The 22,254-nt window shown below is 33.3% G+C and overlaps 1 protein-coding gene across 6 annotated transcripts in view; it reads left to right on the top strand.

Moving 5' to 3' along the window:
• Positions 1–22,254, top strand: part of XRCC4 (X-ray repair cross complementing 4) — a 291,089-nt gene that overhangs the window by 110,899 nt on the left and 157,936 nt on the right. For 5 of the 6 annotated variants that reach the window (XM_043464722.1, XM_043464723.1, XM_043464724.1 and 2 more), the window contains exons 4-6: positions 7,902–8,068; positions 13,906–14,058; positions 15,099–15,205. In XM_043464722.1, coding sequence (XP_043320657.1) covers positions 7,902–8,068; positions 13,906–14,058; positions 15,099–15,205 — 427 coding nt within the window. The remainder of the gene's footprint in view (positions 1–7,901; positions 8,069–13,905; positions 14,059–15,098; positions 15,206–22,254) is intronic. The other variant, XM_043464727.1, reaches the window with a different exon arrangement.

The raw sequence follows: 22,254 nt of genomic DNA, 5'->3' as shown, positions 1-22,254 counted from the left end.
CAGCCATTAATTTAAAAGATGCTTACTCCTTGGAAGGAAAGTTATGACCAACCTAGATAGCATATTAAAAAGCAGAGACATTATTTAACCCACAAAGGTCTGTCTAGTCAAAGCTATGATTTTTCCAGTAGTCATGTATGGACGTGAGAGTTGGACTATAAAGAAAGTTGAGCACTGAAGAATTGATGCTTTTGAACTGTGGTGTTGGAGAAGACTCTTGAAAGTCCTTGGGACTGCAAGGACATCAAACGAGTGAATCCTAAAAGAAATCAGTCCTGAATATTAATCGGTAGGCCTGACGCTGAAGCTGAATCTCCAATACTTTGGCCACCTGATACAAAGAACCAACTCCTTGGAAAAGATCCTGATGCTGGGAATGATTAATGGCAGGAGGAGAAAGGGATAAGAAAGGATTAGATGGTTGGATGGCATCACCGACTCTATGGACATGAATTTGAGCAAGCTCTGGGAGTTAGTGATGGACATGGAAGCCTGGTGTGCTGCAGTCCATGGGGTCACAAAGAGTTGGACATGACTGAGTGACTGAAGTGAACTGAACTGAAGAAAAAAACAAGTAGATATTGTAATGCTATGGTAATTGTTTATAGAAGTCCTGACTTGAGAAAAGGTATCACCTATTGATACACATTTGGCAGTTTCTCAATTAATCTGTAATAATGGAAGCTAATATTGTGGATAACCATATATCTCTACAGAGAAAAAAGATCTCTGTAGAGTCCTATAGAGTCTATAGGACTATATAGTCTATAGTCTATCCTGTAGATAGATCTAGAGTCCTATCTAAGAAATATTACCATTTACGCTGTAAATGAAAGACAGAGAAGCATACTATGAAGATATGATTAGATAAGTGTTATGAGATCTAGTAGAGTGCCAGAAGATCCAAGGTAATGTTTCTTTATCAGAAAATAATATCAAACTTAAGGTAAATAATAGGCAACCCCTGACATCTACCTACCCTGCTACCCTCAATCCAATTAACTGTTGCTAAAGCCTTTCATGCTAAGTAGCTTCACTCGTGTCTGACTCTTTGTGGCTCTATAGACTGTAGCCCACTGGGCTCCTCTGTCCATGGGGATTCTCTAGACAAGAATACTGGAGTGGGTTGCCATGCTCTCCTCCAGGGGATCTTCCCAACCCGGGGTTCGATCCTGTGCCTCTTACGTGTCCTGTTATGGCAAGCAGATTCTTTACCACTAGTGTCACCTGTTGATTCTAAATCCATGTATAACATATTTTTCATTGTTTATTATAACTCCTAATTAGACTAAGATAAATCTGCTTTTTACTATGTTTTCCATGAACCAAAAGGTTCACCATCTCATTTCAAGGACATAATGGAATAAACATTTGTAGTCATTTAAAGTAGCAGTAACTTCTGAAATTCCCTTATCACAAAGACATTTGGGCTTTTAATTTCATTTCTCTGATTCCTACTAATGGCTTTTGCAATTATGAATCCCAAATAATTCTTAGATGATACTTAATATATTGCAGCATACCCTTAAAATGCTAATAATTTATAGATCTATACTAGAACTCAGTGTATTTTTTTTTTATTTTTGGATTATTGCATTTTGATTGTAAGGATGTACAGGATCTACACATCTGAAGCCCTGCATATGCAAGTCTTACTTGATCATATAATCATTTTAAGATATTTAAACATTTTAAATAAGATTTAAGAAATGTGGGCAAGAAAATAATTGGAAAGTTGAGGTTAATAGTCTCACAATAAAGTTCTCTTATCTGTTTAGAAAGTCCTATCAGCATTCTTTTCTCAGTTCCAGCTACTGTGGAAGATAATATGCCCAGTTGTCAACTGAGGTACGTCACTGGTTTAGAATATTAATTTGTAATATTTTTAATTTAAATCTAAAATAACATTTCAGTAGGTCACAAAACCAAAGAGTTAATGATACAAAGATATTAGTAAAAAATAGTTGATTAAAATACAGTTGATGATTAACATAACTAGGCTAAAATAACACAGGTTAGTTTCCTTTTTACTATGTAACTTGACTTGTTTCCTTTATTACTAGAATTTTGCAACTGTGTATTATAACAACTGTATTTACAGCTGTATGTTTTTCTATAATATAAAAATATCATGTATTACAAACTATAATGAATAGGCCTTGCTTTTTAGTGTGCATACAGCTAAACCTTTTTAATATGTTAATAAATTAAAAGCACATACTGAACAAAAGGGAATTCCATTTATTTGCCTAGGAATCATCTCAAGATATCTTTATTCCTCCTTTTCCTTTATGTTTACATCTTGGTTCCCAGGACAGTAATAAAGATTAATTCTGCAAGGTTATTTAGACTGCTTTGATAATGTATCAGCCTCTTTAGTTGATATTTTCTAAGCAGAGTTCAACTCACACCTTGAGAATCCTCCTGTCCCCAGAAACATTTGCAGTGACCATAAACAATTCCCCTGAAATTAGTGTTTATTTTGTGTATTTTACCAATACTATATATTCTCTTTATCTGTGTGGCCATGCCAAAGAACCTGAAAACAGTACATATACATTCTTACATTCTTCAAAAAACAAATCTTTTTAGGTTTTATTAAACCAATGTTTTATCACAGTATCAAGAGCTATTACACAGTCTTTTAACCATGCCCTTTTTGCTGAAATTATACTATTCAATAAAATAAAACTGTTATCTCCTTAAATAGCTTCAAGATTTCTTAATTTGTATTTAGAGTGTCACTGTCCCAATTATATATTTTACCTGACATATAATTTTATTCTCTTATTAATAAGTACCATAGCGGTTTTAAAAAATTTAAGTCTTTTAATGATCAGTATATGTCTAGGGCTCTATAAGACTCTGTGGAAATTAAGGAAGACATATAAGATATGGTCTCTGATCTCAAAATACTAGAAACTTAAAGGAAAACACTACATTTCCGAAGCAACAAGAGAGATACAGAGAGGATGAAACTGAAAAATTATGTGAGACAAACTCTGAAGTATTAAGAATAGAGAAGCTAATATAGGCTAAAGTAGATAAAGAGAATTTGATCTGGGCTTTGAAGTGATGGGTAAGAGGGTATGGCATTTAATCTTAGATTTAAAGATGTCTGGAATAAAAAACCATCTAAAGAAAATGGATATGTTTTCTGAAATAGTGAATTTTTAATGCAAATCAGATAAAAAATGCTTTGTTTGTTTTGCTTGCTAAAATAAATGACAGAGTCAACTAGTACAACTTATGATTACCAGTATTTTAAAAAATTAATTGTTTTGAACTTTTTTGACAAAGAAAAATAAAAACATAGCTTAAAATCATAGATTATAGAATGAGCGAGGTGCTTAGTATAGATCTGTGTACAGTGAATTCACCATAAGGTCTTAAGAACTAACTACAAAAAAATTTATTTTTGCCCATGCCTCTAAAGAAGAGACATGCTTTCAAAATGTCTTTAATTTGTGGTTTCTGACTCTGGTGTACTATTTGAAGTCCTGATTTTATATTGCAAAGTATTTTGAAATTACAGAACTAATAAAGAACAGCTGTGTTAATAGCCTTACATGTCCAACAAAAAACGAAAGTAAAGGACTTTTAAGTTGACACAACCATCCAATGTTACTTTTGTGGGAATTTGCTAACACTTTTTTTAAGTTTCCACTTTTTATTTGAAGGATGGTATAAAGATGGGTTGGATGTAGAGTTAGAGCACGGAAATATTTTATGCTTCTCAATTCATTAGGCCTGATTTGAGGCCGTTTGATAAGTCTAGGGCAATTGGGCGTATGGTACGTTACATCTGTAATAAGGTGGACAGGCAGGAACAGAGGTAGTGAGAATAAAAGGACATTTCCTGACTTGGCTCTGAACTATGTGAATACAGGCAGGATGGTCTAGATGACTCATTTTCTCATACATTCCAGAATTTTTCTACAAAATAAGCAGAATATTTCAAGTAAAATATTTTTCTTGGATTGAGTTTTAAATACTTCTTGATTATTTTCATTGTTTCAAATAACAGATGTTCACACCTGTTAAAGGACCCAAAACTAGTGAATATAATTAGAAAAATAGAAACTGATAAATGATTGCCTGCTTTTAAGAATAAATGGCATTTTAAGCTTATTCTACACTGAATAGCCAAGAAAAAAATTGAAGAATTCTCTTTTGGAATTTTGAATATAAGCATTTGAATGATATTTTGAAAGAAGGTGTTTGTTATTAGTGATTTAAAACTGTTCCCTTTATTTTTTGCCATCTAAAATAGGTTAGGGGGTTGTGTTTACCTCTCCATTTGTATTTTACTTCATTCAGGATCAAAATATGATCCTGAATATAACACTTGGAAATGGATAATGGATCATTATCCATTTGACATTGTTGAAACTTCCAAGTGATAAAAAATTCTCTCCTTTCTATGTGCATCTTAGTCAAAGCTGCCCGACAATTATGGAAATGTGAGAATATAAAATCATGGTTTGGGTTTATGTTTTACTGATAATCTATTGTCTAAAAATAAAATATGCTTCATTTTTCTTCTGTATTGACTCAAAGAAGTAATATTCTATAGCTGATCTTTATGTGTTTGTTTGCATAAGAGAAGCTTTAAAAGATTAAATACTCAAATTTACTTTCAAGTATTATATAATTTGCATAGATAAAACTTTCCTATTTATACTTATATACTTGTTAAATGGACTCATTATATGTACTTCAAAGCCAGAGTTTTGGCCATTTGATTTTAAGTTTAAGAGAAATAAATCAGATGTGACAAATAGTCTAAAATAATTTCAAACTTCTTGTAATTTTTCCAAGTCTTTTTTGGGTAAAGGTTTAATAATAATAATAATGCTATTTTAAAATGATAATTTAAGAATAATTTTACTATTAAAATTAGAATTCAGCTTAAATAAAAAATTATAATTTTACTATTATAATTAGAGCTAAGCTCAAATTGCTGAATTTAGGTTTTATATATATGTATATACACAACTGTATGTACTCATTGAAATAAAGCACAGTTTTTATTAGTCTGTTTCCATTCTTTTAAGAAATAGGAAGAGGTGAGATAAAACAAATGAAAGCATCAAGCAGACATTATGACCTTCTTAGATTTCAAAAAAAGATACACAAATACATACAAAATTTCTTTGTGGCTAAACCAGTACTATTCAATCCTTGAATAACATTTGTGCCCATATACATTATTATTATGTGCCCATGAAAATGAAAGAGGAGAGTGAAAAAGTTGACTTAAAACTCAACATTCAAAAAACTAAGATCATGGCTTCTAGTCCCATCACTCCATGGCAAATAGTTGGGGAAACAGTGGAAACAGTGAGATACTTTATTTCTGGGGGCTCCAAAATCACTGCAGATACTGACTGGAGTCATGAAATTAAAAGATGCTTGCTCCTTGGAAGAAAAGCTATGACCAACCTAGGCAGCATATTAAAAAGCAGAGACATTACTTTGCCAACAAAGATCTGTCTAGTGAAAGCTATGGTTTTTCCAGTAGTCATGTGTGCATGTGAAAGTTGAACCATAAAGAAAGCTGAGTGTGAAAGAATTGATGCTTTTGAACTGTGGTGTTGGAGAAGACTCTTGAGAGTCTCTTGGACTGCAAGGAGATCCAACCAGTCCATCCTACAGGAGATCAGTCCTGAATATTCATTGGAAGGACTGATGCTGAAGCTGAAACTCCAGTACTTTGGCCACCTGATGTGAAGAACTGACTCACTGGAAAAGACCCTGATGCTAGGAAAGATTGAAGGCTGGAGGAGAAGGGGATGAGAAAGGATGAGATGGTTGGATGGCATCCCTGACTCGATGGACATGCGTTTGAGTAGGCTCTGGGAGTTGGTGATGGACAGGGAAGCCTGTTGTGCTGTAGTCTATGGGTTCGCAAAGAGTCAGACATGACACAGTAACTGAACTGAACTAATACAAGAATATAAAAATCCTTTGTCTTCCTTTACAGTTTAAGCAAGTATATGTAAATAGTTTTCAACATCTAGGAATTCTTAGTATTTAAATCTTTTCACCGAATTTCTATGATTTTAAGTAAAAAACATCTACCTATGGTTTTGATCTGAAAATCTAAAAGTAAATTGGTCAACGTAATTCATTCAGAAAAATTTACCCTGTGGGGTTAAACAACTGAATAATCCTAAATTATAGGAATTTACAGAAACATTTTATAAAGTACCACTCGGATTGTAAACACTGGAGTTTTACTTTAGAAATTTTAGTTTTATTTGTACATTGACTAATAATGATTTGTCTCATAATTATCAGTCATTATTAAATATTTCTTAATCTACATATAACATATTTATAGGAGTGCTCCTTTACAAACAAGATACTTTAGAAATATTCCTATCAGTGAATGCCATAATAGAAACTACTTATCCAGGAGGCTAAATAACACAAACAAAAAAAGAAGTTCTGTACTCTCAATATTGCCACCTACTCAATGTCTTTAGAATCTGTTTAGAATTATGTGTAGATTCTGAAGCTAATTCTTCCTCTTACTTGTTTGTTTAGCATACTCATTATGTCAGCAAATAGTTTAACAGGATAGCATAGTGGGATCTTGATTTTATTCCTTTGATATATTACATAACCACTTTGAACCTCAGTTAAAATGGATATAATAATAGTTCCATTTTGGTGATGATTAAATGAGTTTATATTTGTGCTATGCTTGAGTTATACCTCAACTATAAGATATGGTAACTATATAATTTTAATTGTCATTTAAAATCTTATTTTAGTTATAATAATTCTAATAGTAAGGATAATTATGTGCTATGTGCTTAGTCGCTCAGTCATATCCAACTCATTGCAACCCCATGGACTGTAGCCCACCAGCCTCTTCTGTCCATGGATATTCTCCAAGCAAGAATACTTGAGTGGGTTGCTATGCCTTCCTCTGGGGATCTTCCCAAGCCAGAGATTGAACCCAGGTCTCCCGCATTACAGGCAGATTCTTTACCATCTGAGCCACCAGGGAAGCCCAAGGATAATTATAGTCATTATTATTAAATCATTGTGTTTTAGTATCTTTATCTACCAAAACGAGGAAAGCCTGTCTCTCTTTTAGAATTCCTTAACTATAATAAAGATGTATTAAACTATTTTATTTTGTAGTGCCCTCTAATAGAAGATTTAAGATATTTTTATGTCTTACCTCTACACAAAAGTACTCAAGTTTGACATATGACATTATCATTTATAATTTATAGTAATAAATTATTGATTTTTGACAGAGAAGTAATTACTGTTCCCAGGTTTATAAATTTAAAAACCTATATTTCTCCTAGATGTTCTAAAAATGTTGCTCTTTCGTCACAGATAGCTTTTACTATCAGTATTAACAGAAACTGGAGTTTAGAATCTTCATGTATGGGACTTCTCTGGGGGTCCAGTGGCTAAGACTGTACTTCCACGGCAGGAGGCATGGTTTCTATTCCTGGTCAGGGAACTAAGATCCCATAGACATGCCATGTACTGTGGCCCCCAAAAAAAGAGTTTTCATGTGAAATTTATTTTATTATTCTGTGTATAGTGATTTAAAATATGTACTAGATAGTAGAAACAGATGGTAGCATGTTTTTATGGTATTTATGTTGTTTTCATTCCTGCTAAAATATGAGAGAGTGACTTACCACTTAATTTTTTTTCTTAGGTTTTATGTTGATTTATATGATAAACTTTATAAGAAAGTAGGAAGTTGCCCAGTAGTTTTGTTCACTGTATTTATATCTGGTAAATGCACTATATTTAAATCTTACACCTTTTTTCCCTCTCAGCAAAAAATATATATATTTAAAACTGGGCCATTCAATCTTGATTTTTCTCCCAAAACTAATCATGTTTTCTTTTGATCCTAGTTCAGGCTTGGTTCCTTCAACCTAGAGAAAATTGCAAGCCCAGCTGAGGTCATTAGAGAACTTATTTGTCACTGCCTGGACACCATTGCAGAAAGCCAAGCCAAAAATGAGCACCTGCAGAAAGAAAATGAAAGGCTTCTGAGAGATTGGAATGATGTTCAAGTACGGTGTGTACATAATGTGCTTGTATCTTAAGAACACTCAGCTCTTTATATTATTGTAGCTCTAAGTTAATGATTTATACACTTATGCTATATGTAGACTATCATATATTTAAAACGAAATATGCCATTGATTATACCTCTACTTAATGTGATTAAATTAAATTATTTGTTGTTATTGTACAATAGAGGAGAACAATAACACTTTTAGGTCATTAGTATTTGGTGGCACCAGCAAACTAATAACAGAAGTAATTGGACGGTGGGGATCAGAACCCATTAATAGTAAGCAAAGTTTAGGAAGTTTGATATTTATAAGGATTAATTGACTTCAAATTATAGGATTAATAATGAATAAAAAAAGAAATGAAATATAAATAAGCATAGTTGATACCTTATTTGAAATCTTTTTATGAATGACATCTGTTTCAGGTGAAGTATGTTTTGACTCCTGAGAGAAACTTATTTTTTGCTGATTGATTGAAAGTTCATATTGTCAGCATTTTAAAAAGACATGGTTGTTACTGCTGGATATTTGGAAGCCTTTAGTTTCCTGATTTTGCCTCTTTTAAACAATGAAGAAGAAAGTGACCTATCTTCTCAATTATGCAGTTTTCTCAATTATATCATGATTTAGGCTGGTCCAGGGTATAGCTATATTACTCTATTATGTAAAAGATATTTGAAAGAAATGTATATTGTGAATATTTATATCTCTACCAAGACATATTAATATAATATGCATATATTAATATATACATTGTAACATATGACAGAATTGTGCAGAATATAAAAAATAGTAATAATGCTTATTATTACATCCAGTATATAAAGATTTTTAATCTTTCATTCGATCCAGTAGCTCTAAAACATAAGAACATTTATCAATTTAAGGTCTTTTTAGGGTGCTCACTAAGATTGTTCTATATGTGCATCAGTAAGTATATGGGAAAGTGTATGAAAAATATGAAGGCTTTTTATCAGTATATCTATGTGTAAATGAGGTTTACTAGAAGAAATAATTTCTGTACATTCACTTACATTTATTAATTAATGTAAGGCATGAACCTAACACCTATCACCTAAAATTTGGTTATATTGACTCTCATTTTTATGTTAATAAAGTATCTTGTTTTCTTTTAGTTCTGAATTAATTTTTATCTCCAATTATATAGTTAGACGAAGTCAAAATTATGTAAATGTTAAGAAACCATACAGAAAAATATGTTATTGTTTCTTTTTCACTTTCTCTTTGAAATTCATGTTGCTATGAATTAATACAAAATGTTTGTTCTAGAAAGCATGTTTTGGGACTTATACCAGTATTCTAGGTGTATTTTTCTACTTTATATTCAAAATAAATCAAATGAAAGGAGATGTACTCTGGTCATGATAAGCCATTATTTTAAAAACTCAAAATACCCTCAGGATGATAGGAAATTTGATCCACAAATTGCCCACAAAAATGCAGACTGGGTACTTGGTACTTGAGCAAATTGCTTTAAAATGTCTGCCAGAGGTTGAAAGAGGTATTATCTCATCAGTATTCAACACCACTGCCATAGGATGGAAATCAGCAGGGAGCAAAGATGAGACAGTGGAGACAAATACACGCTGTACTGTAAGACAGGGTGTGAGGGGACATATAGTATGTGTCGCACAGATGCTCAATTTGCTATTTCTGAATTATCCAGAAAATTCTCTTGTGTTATTGTGACAAAAAGTTACCTGTTTGATCAAATGCACAGCCATGTAGCTTATCACCAGTCTTACGCTCCAGCTATTCTTTTTTTTTTTTTTCCTGAATACCAGGTCACATATCTTTTTCAGGAATTGAAGATGTGTGTTCTTGGAGTGGCCCTCCAAACAGAGGAAACAAAATCCACTCCAGAGAATTCTAGGCTCTGGATGTATTCCAGATGTTAGATTAGTAGCTTTACCTATTTCCCAAATTTGTTTTTCTTTCCTATCACACAGAAAATGGCCATTTTAAAGAGCTGTAAATACACCTTGGTCACAGCCAAACTGTATTTCCTGAACTGTTCCCCGTCCAGAGTCTTAGTTCACTGGTAAATGAGCAAAGGATTTACAAGTACTGCTTCCATAAGGCAGTAGTACTGGTCAAGAGTCTTCAGAGAGATTAGAAATAGGACACAGACATTCTGAGTTAGGTATCTATCCACATAGAAAATAGAGTTGAGTCCCTTTCTTTAGGCCTAGTCACAGTTCAGTTTCCTGGGCTGCTCCTGATTAGTCTTATATCAGTGTCCATTCATGATTCAATCATTTCTTTATCAGATTTTTTTTCCAGACTACATGTGCCTGGAGAGTGAGGAGGGGCACAAAATAGTTGCTGAGAATTCACTTAGAAGCTATGGTAGATAGGTCTGAAATATATTTAATAGAGAATAGGATATTATATGAGCAAAAAGCATATCATGGAAAATGTTTATGTTGTGTTAAGAAGAGAAGTGTGAATTACCAAAAATATGGATGGTATCTCATTTTTTGTAAAATACATCTTTAGATAAAGAATATCTAGAAGGAGAAAATTAAATGATAACTAGTGTGTGTCTGTGTGGATCACAATAAACTGTGGAAAATTCTTAAAAAGATGGGAATACCAGACCACCTGACCTGCCTTTTGAGAAACCTGTATGCAGGTTAGGAAGCAACAGTTAGAACTGGACATGGAACAACAGACTGGTTCCAAAAAGGAAAAGTAGTACGTCAAGGCTGTATATTGTCACCCTGTTTATGTAACTTGTATGCAGAGTACATCATGAGATAATTGCAGCCATGAAATTAAAAGATGCTTACTCCTTGGAAGGAAAGTTATGACCAACCTAGACAACATATTAAAAAGCAGAGACATTACTGTGTCAACAACGGTCCATCTAGCCAAGGCTATGGTTTTTCCAGTGGTCATGTATGGATGTGAGAGTTGGACTATAAAGAAAGCTGAGCACCGAAAAATTGAACTGTGGTATAGGAGAAGTCTTGAGAGTCCCTTGGATTGCAAGGAGATCCAGCCAGTCCATCCTAAAGGAGGTCAGGCCTGGGTGTTCATTGGAAGGACTGATGTTGAAGCTGAAACTCCAATACTTTGGCCACTTGAGGCGATGAGCTGACTCATTTGAAAAGACCCTGATGCTGGGAAAGACTGAGGGTAGGAGGAGAAGGGGACGACAGAGGATGAGATGGTTGGATGGCATCACCGACTCAATGAACATGGGTTTGGGTGGACTCCGGGAGTTTGTGATGGACAGGGAGGTCTGGTGTGCTGCGGTTCATGGGGTCATAAAGAGTCAGACATGACTGAACTGACTGAACTGAAGTGTGTGTCTGGAACTGTGGATTAAATTTTCTTACTTCTTGAGAGTATTTTTTGCATATATTTTTGTATATAAACATGTATCATTATAATCAGAGCCAAATCTAAAGCTATTTCCATTTGGGATAATGGGGGAGAATGAATACGGTTTGAGTAAGGAATGAGGAATTGCAATAAGAGTGAAAAGGATGAGCTTTAACATGTATACTTTTTTTTTTTGCTTTTATTTATTTTTTTTCCATTATTTTTATTAGTTGGAGGCTAATTACTTTACAATATTGTAGTGGTTTTTGCCATACATTGACATGAATCAGCCATGGATTTACATGTGTTCCCCATCCCGATCCCCCCTCCTGCCTCCCTCTCCTTCCCATCCCTCTGGGTCTTCCCAGTGCACCAGCCCTGAGCACTTGTCTCATGCATCCATACTGGGCTGGTGATCTATATTTGCTGTTATTTTTTATTTGCTATTTAATAATTGCAATCTTAGCTCCATTTTAAACAAGTGACATTACTGGATTCACTTAATTTTGTTTAGTTTAGATGAAGGAGAAAACATTAGAAATATTGTGTGTAAATCCTTAGGTCATCAGCTATATTTATTTCACTGGTTTTTCCTTCTTAGTTTCAAATAACAGTTCTCAAGTTCTGTGTTAGTGAATAGGTCTTTTGTTTGTACTCAAACATTAAGTTAGAAACTCTCTAGCTTTACTCTGAGTTATAGTTATTAAACCTATAATTGGAGGCAGTTTTCAGCAGATTGAATTGGGTTGACACTCATGGAATCATTAGAATAGAAGAGACCTTGAAAGCTCTTCTCTGCCTTCAAGCTAGGATCACATTATAGCCAGATGAATTCAGTCTGATTTTTAAAGACTCAAGGTATATCTTCAACTCCTGTTGGTTGCCCATTACATTGTTTAAGAACAGTCACAGGCAGAAAATGCTTCCTTCCATCTATTGGTAATTTGAGTCCTTCATGGTATACTTGAAGGCCATTTCCTCTTGTTCTGTCATCAGAAAGGATGAGGAACAGCTGTTTACCATCTTCTTCAGTACTTAAAGGTTTATTAAATCTTTTTACCACTGCTTTCTTTTCCATTTCTTTTTAGCATTCTTTGTCCTCTGAACTCTATGCAGATATTCTTTTGCTGAACAACCCTGACCTGGGTATAAACTTGGTCAGAGCTGAAAATACAAGGATTACTGTACTGTTTCTAAGTATCACTTGTTAACATTTGTGTATCTGTTGTTTTATTTTGGGTTATCATTTAATCTGTATTATTTGAGATGTTATTTTCTATGAAATTACCTTGTTTCTGCTCTCATTTTTTTTGTGTTCTTGACATTTATTCTTAAATTCCTTGTTTTCCCATCCAGAAATTTTTTATTTTGAATATTCAATGTTTTTTGTATTTAGTTTTTACCCTTTTATTTTTTTTTAATTGGAGGATAATTACTTCACAATGTTGTGTTGGTTTCTGCTGACAACAATCAGCTATATATATACATTGTATATACATATATCCCCTCCCTCCTTAGACTCCCGCCCACCCCACCCTCCAGTCCAGCTCCTCTGGATGTCACAGAGCACAGAGCTGAGTTACTTTCCTTTGAGAAGTCCTCAACTGCTTTTAAATGAATACATTGCATGAGATAATTTATGTCTTAGTCTTTAAAATAGAGGTTTATTAATTGTCTTATGTGTAGGCACATATCAAGTATATTCAATTTCTGCTAGTCTGCCTTCTTTATATATATATGAGGGATTAAAGTTAGTACTGTCTCTTGTTAGCTCATTTGAATATTGTAGAAAAATTATAAATGATAAAGAATTTTATCTTTTGTCCTATATACCTAAATTTAAAGTATATAGTGTTTTACATATCTCCTTGGAAGTTTCAACTTGGATGCTTTCATTTATTTTATAAGTGCATACATTTAAGTGTGTGTGTATGTTTGCTAGATTATAAGATACAACTTGGCATATGATGTTCTTGCTATGGAGCAGTTCATAATCTATTTTGGGAGAACAGATTAGGTAAATCACTTAATCCCAAAACAAGATCATGGTTGCTATTATAGTAATATTAACAAAGTACCAGAAACAGGCTACAGTTACCCTTGTTTCAAATTTCTCTCACAAATATGTTCTTTTGGAAATTAGCCAAAGATGTGAATAAGTTATTACATTTAGGCATTTAGATGTTTTATAAGCTTTTTTGCTCTGAATTTCCAATTTTGATCCTTTTCTCATTGTGCAAACTACAAATGCTAATAAGCAGTAAGTTCTAATGATTTGTTTACCAATATAAAACTTTAAATCAATGAAAACTTTTTAAAGTGATTTTTTTTAAGTTGGAATTGGTTATTTTTAATTAATTTTCATTTAAAATTATTTTAAATGTATTTTTCTTGAAAAAAAATTGAAATCATCTTCAGTATTAGATTGAATAATGCTAAGAAACCCCACACGATATATTAATTGGTTTGTTTATTTACATTTTAGGTTTGAAAAATGTGTGAGTGCTAAGGAAGCTGTAGAGACTGATCTTTATAAACGGTTCATTCTGGTGCTGAATGAGAAGAAAGCAAAGATCAGAAGCTTACATAAACTGTTAAATGAAGTTCAAGAACTGGAAAAGAACATCGAACATAAGATGTATTTTTGACCTTTTTGTTTTGGGATGGCAGAAGCATACATTTTAGTGGAATTTCTTCCCAAACTTAATGAAAGTTAGATGCAAACTTTTTAGTGACATATCACAGCCTGGGGTTGGATGCTCTGGTCGTTAGTTGGAGAATACACAACATAATCTCTCCATTATCTGCCCAACAGTCACACCTACACTTAAATCATAAAACTGCCGTGAGACTATTAAATAGTAGTAGTTTAATTCTTTGGCATCACCAAGGAATATATTAATTAAAAACTTTCATCTTCTGCAGAACCACAAAGGTTGGGCACACATTTGTAATCCTGATATCTAAGTAGTTGTTAATTTTAGGATAAAATGGTTCTGAGTATGAATATGTACTTGATGTTTAAGGAAAAATCATAGGTGACTTATGGCTGATATGGCTTGGACAATCATAATTACTTTAGGCATTAAATGATATAAGTTTGGGTCGTTATCCTGAATCTGAGAGAAAGCACAAATTTACTAATGGCATAATATAAAGAATATAACATTTAGTATCAGATGATCCTAGTTCAAGTGTTGATCTGGTACTGATATCTAGTGATACTTGACTTTGTCGTTTAAACACTCTGTGCCTTACTTGACTATCTTCATAATAAGAGTAAAGGTAGCCATCTCAGAATTTGGGGGAGACCAAATGAGTTCTGCCCAAAGGCAGAACTGCTTTGAGATCAGTAAAGTACTGACCACTCTGTGACACACAGAAGATAATTTAGGAAAGTAGTATTATGATTTGACAGATGGATAATAAATGATAATAAACTGATTCAAGAATTAATTACAGTGAGCACTAAACAACATTTACATTGGGTAAAAGAGAAACTTGTTCTTAAGAGAGTTAACAAATGGTCTTTAAAGTGCTTTCTTAATTACATAATTTCAATATATATTTGTTTAATTATAATGTTTTTCCAAGGATATTTTCTATCCTTTTTGGTGAATTTGATACCTGGCCAAGAATGAACCAATAATTTATAATTCCACCTTTCTCTCTTTCTAGGGAAACTCCAACATGTTCTGAAATGACTACTCACAGAGATGCAATCTATGATGAAAGTACTGATGAGGACAGTGAAATCCCATCTAGTCCTTCTGTGTTAACTCCAGGTAAAGTAAATACATATATTTATTTTGATGAATACCTCACTTGGGCTTATTTCTTATTATGGTAACAAACCATAAAGAAAAATGTTTTGAAAATAATTTTTTCTACAAACATTTTTCAGGTTTTTTACTCTAAAACCACAGCTACTTAATGTTAGAAATTAATATTCATTATAAAATACAGCAACTTACTGGCAACAACAAAACAAACAAGCATGCACACACATATACATACACACGTGTATGCCAGGGTATAATGTTTCTTATTAAGCATAGATGGGTAAGTGGTAAAAAAAATATGGCTGCATGATAAATATCTCCAGCTGAAAGCTGGCTGCCTTTAACATTTGAGGTCTTCTCAGGCTGGAGCTATGTGAAGGAGCAGGGTGATCTAGAATGCTTTAGATTGTCCTGAGATTAAGTCCTTCTCTCACTATTCAGAGGAGATCAGGCACTTTCAGGGTGGTATGGCTGTCAACTTCTCTTACTATTCAGAAAAGTGCTATAATAGAGGGAGGTGGGTTAAGAAAAACTATGAGAAATGGTAGTTTAAAGTACTTGAGCCTTACTTAATCTAACAGACCAGCAGCTGATTATTTTTCTAGAGTTTTACAGATTTCCTCGAGGCAGGATTCCCTGAACTCATACATGCAAGGTTCTCATATAAATGTTTGGATTCATTTATTTAGCAAATATATTTTTGAGTGTTTATTATATACTGAGAATTTTTCTATGCAGTAAGGGTGCAAAACACAGAAAGTTCCCCTTTCATGGAGTTTAAATTCTAGACAGGGAAACAGATAATAACAAGGTAAATAAATTTAAGTTTGTTGGATAGTGATAAATGCTGAAGAGAAAAATAAACCAGGAAGGATAATAAAAGATGTCAGGGTGGAAATAAGAATGAGGGTTGTGATTTTAGCTAAGGTACCAGAAAAGACCTTGGTAAAAAGGTAGTAAGTCTACCTGTGGGAAGAGCATGCCAGGCAGAAAAAGCAGTTAAGTACAGAGGCCTTGGTATGTGAGTTTGCCTGATGTGTTCAGACAGTAGCATGGAGAGCAGTACGCATAAAGTGGAAAGATGAAGATAGGAAGAATTAGGAGATGTGGGAGGCCAGATTGTGTATAAGGTCTTACAGGCCATTGTAAGGGTTTCAGTTTTCACTCTGAGTGATACTGGAAACTGTTGCAGAGTTTTAAACAGTCAAGTGACATGATCTGACTTGTTTTAATAGGATTAATCTGTTGTGTTGAGAATGGGGACCTCGCTATAGGAGGATCAATATAATACGGAAGAAGATATGACGACAGAAAGCTAGTTTAACAAGAAGTGAAGGATTAGAGGAGCTTAGACCAGAGTGAAAGCAGTGAAGGTGATAAACGAAGGGAGGATTCTAGAAATTTTTAGAGGCAGCAAGATTTGCTGTAAAAGTGAGTTAGAAGGGAAAGATAGTAATGATGGTAAACTTTTTGGAACGAACTACTGAAGGCAAGAAATTGGGGGAACTACCAATTTGGGACAGATTGTAAGAGGAAAGTCTGCACCTCAATTATTCAGTAGGGAGCTGGACATAAAAATTTGGACTTTGGGGGAGGGCTCCCTGCTGACATATAAGTAAAAATGGTATTTAGAGCTTGCTGAGATCTCAAGGGAGTTAGAGAAGACAAAAGATCAGTGGTCCAAGAATGCCATACTAACACACTTGAGTGTGCAGAGGTGGGGAGGATGAGGAGACCAACAAAGTAGAATGAGGGGGCCACAAATATTGTAAGTATGGTATCTTGGAAGCCAAGTCAAGAAAGTATTTCAAGGAGGAGACAGTGATTAGCTGAGTTAAATGCTTCAAACTGAGCAAAGATGATGAGGTTTGAGCACTGAGTAATTAGCAACACAGATGTTATTAGGGATCTTAATAAAAACATTTTCAGTGGACTGGTGGGAAATAGAAGAGAATAGGAGATTCAAAAGGAATGAGAAGAGAGAACTGGAGAAGAGATAGCAAGTATAAGCAACATTTTTAACAAGTTTTACTATTAAAAAAGAGGAAAGACCCAGGTCAGTAGCTGAAGAGGTGGGTGAGATCAAGAGGGTATTTTTTTTTCTTAAATGAGAGAAATAATGTCATGTTTGAATACTGATGGAGTAAAAAAGGAGAGAGGGGGGAAAAAAGTCCAGGCAGTAGACAGAAGTAAGAAATGCTGGAATATTGTCTCTAAGTAGATGAGATGGGATAAAATACACAAATGGCAGGATTTATTTAGCTGGGATCTGGTTGCTTCTCCCAATGACAGGAAGGTAGAATAAATGGATAAAGACAAAGGAAAGTGTCTGCTTGTATTCATGGAAAAATACTGATGTTGATTAATTTAGTTGATTGATTAATTCAAATTAGATCACACAATCACACACAAATTCTCATTTTCACATGAGAGTAAAATTTCTTTTCATTTGGAGGCTGTGCTTGGTTTACATTAGTGGCCCATTTAAAATGAAATCTCTTTTTTAAAAATAATCAAATGTAATTGAAAGTTCACAAGGAAAGAGAATCTATACTCTTTTCATTTGAACATTCTGAACTTTTATTAAACACAGTGGCCTTTGATTTTGTTCCCTATTCAAAGTATCTCACAAACCTTTGATGTAGATTAAAATTATTTTTGAAGAGAAAATATATGGTTAAATATGGGTATATGAGAATAGGGTCCTTTGTCTGTTCAGTATCTTTTAAGCAAATCTTTAAGCTGTAATTGTACTATTAAATTTGGCAAAATTTCTCCTCTTCAAAAATGTTTTGTGTGTTTTTTATGTTTTATGTTATTTTTTCTTTAACTCATATCTTGTTCACTACATATTTGACCATAGGTCTCTGTTTCTCTCTCTCTTTCTCTTTTTTTTTTTTTTTTGCATTTAACTTGCTTTTGACAAGTTTTAATTAAGAGCATTTTTATTAGAATTTTAACTGTTTTTTCTCTCTGCTTCTTTAAGAAGTATTCATGAAACAAAAGTTTGCTTTAAAGAAAAGTGAATCTTAGATCAAAAGTGCTTGATATGTCATTAAGCACTAGACTACACAGATAGGAGGAGAAAGATTATATATGTTAAACAATAAAATCAGCCTCATAATACATCAGATATCCATAAACTATTCTTTTATGGTGACAAAATATATTCTTAGTCCATGGGATTTTTTTTTTATCTAGCTTAGTCTTTTGGTATTTTATATATTATTATTGAGTATTGAGGGAAAGCAGTGAGAATTTCTTCCTTAATTTAATCTGCCATCTTGACAATAATTTCTTAGAGTATAAGTAAATTCATGAATTTATTTTAGATATTGCAGGTTCATGTATACTTTTTATACAATAAAAACAAGAGGAAAACAAATCAATGGAATTTAATACATTTATTCTTATCTTTCAGAAAACCATTTCTTTAAATGGCTAAATGTGTAACTTGATAATAGTTTTTATTATGTAAATATATTTTCATCATTAATTATTAAAATCATCAGATTTCCTCATGAGTTGGTTACATTATTACCTCAATCCTACAGAGGTTTAGTGAGACCAGAATCATTTTGTGATTCCACAACATTCATTCAAGTAAAAGATTTCTTTATGCATATACCCAGAAGTAGGGTAGGAGGATCATAGTTTGTAGGAAACTGATAGGTAACATTTTTATGAATAAGCAATCTGTTTTATTATTTTTTTCCTCCAAAGTTTTTAAATTTTCTTCATTGTTAGGATTGTTGAGGAAATAACTAGTGACAAGTAGTCCAATCTAATAAATGACATCATGTTCATATGTACTATACCACTTTTAAAGGTTTAAGAAAAGCCTTTAAAGTGTTCATCAACAGTTTATTAACTAACAGGAGATCTCTGAAGTATTCTGAAATTTGAATATAACAGTTGATACCACCCCATGACTACATTTTATATTTTTTGTAGTAAAATTTGCTTTCTCTATGTTCTAATTTCCAGAATTTCTAGACAGCAGTGGTTTTATAGACTTTATTATTTTCTACACTGTGACTGCATACTAAGCCCTAGGGTTTGTAGGTATTTCACTTTATTTCAGATTAAGATTATGATAGATAAGCTAAGTGCTGTGTTCTCTGTTTATAATTCAGTTCCTGGACTACAAAGGAGAATAGGTCATTTCACTCTATTCTAGTGAGTATTTGTTCCTTGTGGCATTAAGACTCCTGGTTAGTCTGGATTTTTCCTACCTCCAGAATTGTTTCTGTTTTTTAATTCAGTGGAAACCTACTGGGTTATTATAGGTGTTATTAAACAATCTTCTCTATAGGAAACCCTCTTTCTTTAGTTACCATTCAAGCTAACACCTGTTGTCCATTGCTGTGGAGAAACTTCAAGTTGAATTAGGTCCAGTGAATAAGGGAATCTCACCAAAATATCCAGTGATATAAGCATAATTGATATAGCATCTTAGTGACAAAACATTACTGAGCAACAGTTTATCCAAGTGGCCTTTCAATTGCCCCAACAATATCTAATCTACCCTAAGAAATAATTTAGGATTATGCAGATTTTTATATTGTTTCCTAATCATTTTATACTGTATTAAAAGTAGAATTATGTGAAAAGTTTTTAAATGTATATGAATGTTTTAAGAATTTTAAAAATTATCATAAAGCATTTATTAGTCAATATAATTCAGAATGTGTGTGAATATTTAGTGGAAAAAATTGGATTTATTTTATAGAAATAGGATCTGTATGTGAAGTATTTTGAAAACATGGTTAACTGGCTCCTACTTAGCCACCACAAGAGGAATTATTTTAATGTCTCACTAATTATGTTTAACATTATTTAAAACCTCCTTTAATGGATAGTCAATATTTTTAAATAATAATTATTTCTAATAGAAATAACAAATTTCTTACATTTAGAGAATAATTAAATCAACCTTACTAAAAGTACAAATAAGAAATATTCTAGATGTTTTTGCTTTCTACACTTTGTATTAAAGGTCCACAACCACAAAAATAAGCTTTCTTACCACTTTCTCCATAATTATTAGCCTGAGATTTAGCACATTAGTTTAATTAGTCTTCCTTCCTATCCAACAGGAAGGTCCCTGTATTACTGCTATCAGTAATTCAGGCTTTTGCTTAGTTGGTGGGCTTCCTGAAAGGAAGTGTGATTATAGAATGGCCTTTTTCAAAATAAATGAATGGCTGTGTCAAACAGTTGATGAATACTGATATAGTAGCTTTTAAAAATAGAACAGAATCCAAAATTTCCAACTATCAAAGAGCTCGTTGCTTTGAACACTGAATGTCCACTCACAGAGGGGATAACAACATGTCCTGCCAAAGAGATTACTCAGAATTCAGCTTTAGAATCATAGATTATGCCCTTAATATTCTCCAGCTTGTTTATCATAGACACATTTGTTTCTAAATTTTAAATAAAAAGCTTGATTTAGAAGAACCTATCACAAAACTGGAAAATCAGTTGAGTGTATTTTCTAGCAATCATGGGCTCTTATTCATAAACAACCTTGTGGAAGAATGATAACATAATTGGAGGAATATAGATCTAATATAGTTATAGATCTTCTATTATTTATACAAGCCCATCATTTTTCAGAAGAGACAGAAGCCTAGAAATGTTGAGTACATTACTGTTGGTCACACAGGAGAAAATAATGAGAAAGTATTTGCCCTCTGTAATGATTGATTGCTTACCATTGCACATTTCTTTTTGAGATACTATAAAAACCCTGGGGAATGTGCTAGCACTAAGGAAATTGTCATTGATACATAATGATAACATGTTTTTCTTCTAAAGAGAAGAGAAATCCTATTTAAGGATAAATTTTCCATAGAGATAGTCAGTATTATTAAATAAACAAGACTTTATGTCATAAACCTTTCGGAGAAAATTCCAGAATGTGCATATTTCTATTGAGGTCATCCTTTGTATATATTTTTTTAAATTGAGATACAGTTGACATCTGACCTTGTGTAAGGTACACAATGTGTTGATTTGGTACATTTATAATTATGTGACTACCACTGAAGCGTTAGCTAACACCTCTATCACATCACATATCTAAATATCATTTCTTTTTTCTGGTAAGAACAATTAAGTTCTAGTCCCATTGCAACTTTGAAGTTTTTAATTCAGTATAATTGACTCTAATTATTATGCTGTGCATTAGATCTCCAAGACCTACTGATCTCCTAGTTGTAAGTTTGTACCCTCAAGCAATATTTCCCCAATTTTCCACCTCCATCCCCTAGTAGCTGTCATTCTACTCTGTTTTTATGAGTTTGGGTGTTTCAGATTCCACATATAGGTGAAATCATACCGTGTTTCTCTTTTCTGACTTACCTCATTCCCTATGTATTTTAATTGCTTTAGACTTTGACTTAGTATTTTATTTACTTGAGAACTCTCAAATGTACCGAAGATTTTTAGCAAATCTATGATAATTTCTCTGTATCCCACTTTTAAAATGTAACTTTGATGTAACTTCCTAGTGATAGCTTATGGTGAAGGGCGTCAGATTCATGATCTCTGAAGGAGAGGATTTCACTTCGGGACCAAAGACACGGCTTCAGTCACTCAGAGCTTTGGGTGGCAAGTTTTATTACAGTGGAAAGAGCTTAGAGAAACCTTCTGACATAGACATCAGAAGGGGGTGTAGAGTGCCCCACTTGCTAGTCTTATCAAGGCCTTATGTACTTTTTCAATTGGTTACTGACAATAGAAAGGTCTTACCAGACCCACTCCCACAACATGCATACCCTTGAGCAAGGTGAGTTGTTTTTTTGTATAATCTTTAGATCTGTGCTTAAAGAAAGTTCAGTTCAGTTCAGTTGCTCAGTCGTGTCCCGCTCTTTGTGACCCCATGAACCGCAGCACACCAGGCCTCTCTGTCCATCACCAACTCTCGGAGCTTACTCAAACTCATGTCCATTGAGTCAGTGATGCCAGCCAACCATCTGATCCTTTGTCATCTCCTTCTCCTCCTGCCTTCACTCTTGCCCAGCATCAAAGTCTTTTCAAATGAG

This window comes from Cervus canadensis, chromosome 4 (genome assembly GCF_019320065.1).
Source record: "Cervus canadensis isolate Bull #8, Minnesota chromosome 4, ASM1932006v1, whole genome shotgun sequence".
Taxonomy (NCBI): Eukaryota; Metazoa; Chordata; class Mammalia; order Artiodactyla; family Cervidae; genus Cervus; species Cervus canadensis.
This window is presented reverse-complemented; position numbering and strand designations above follow the sequence as displayed.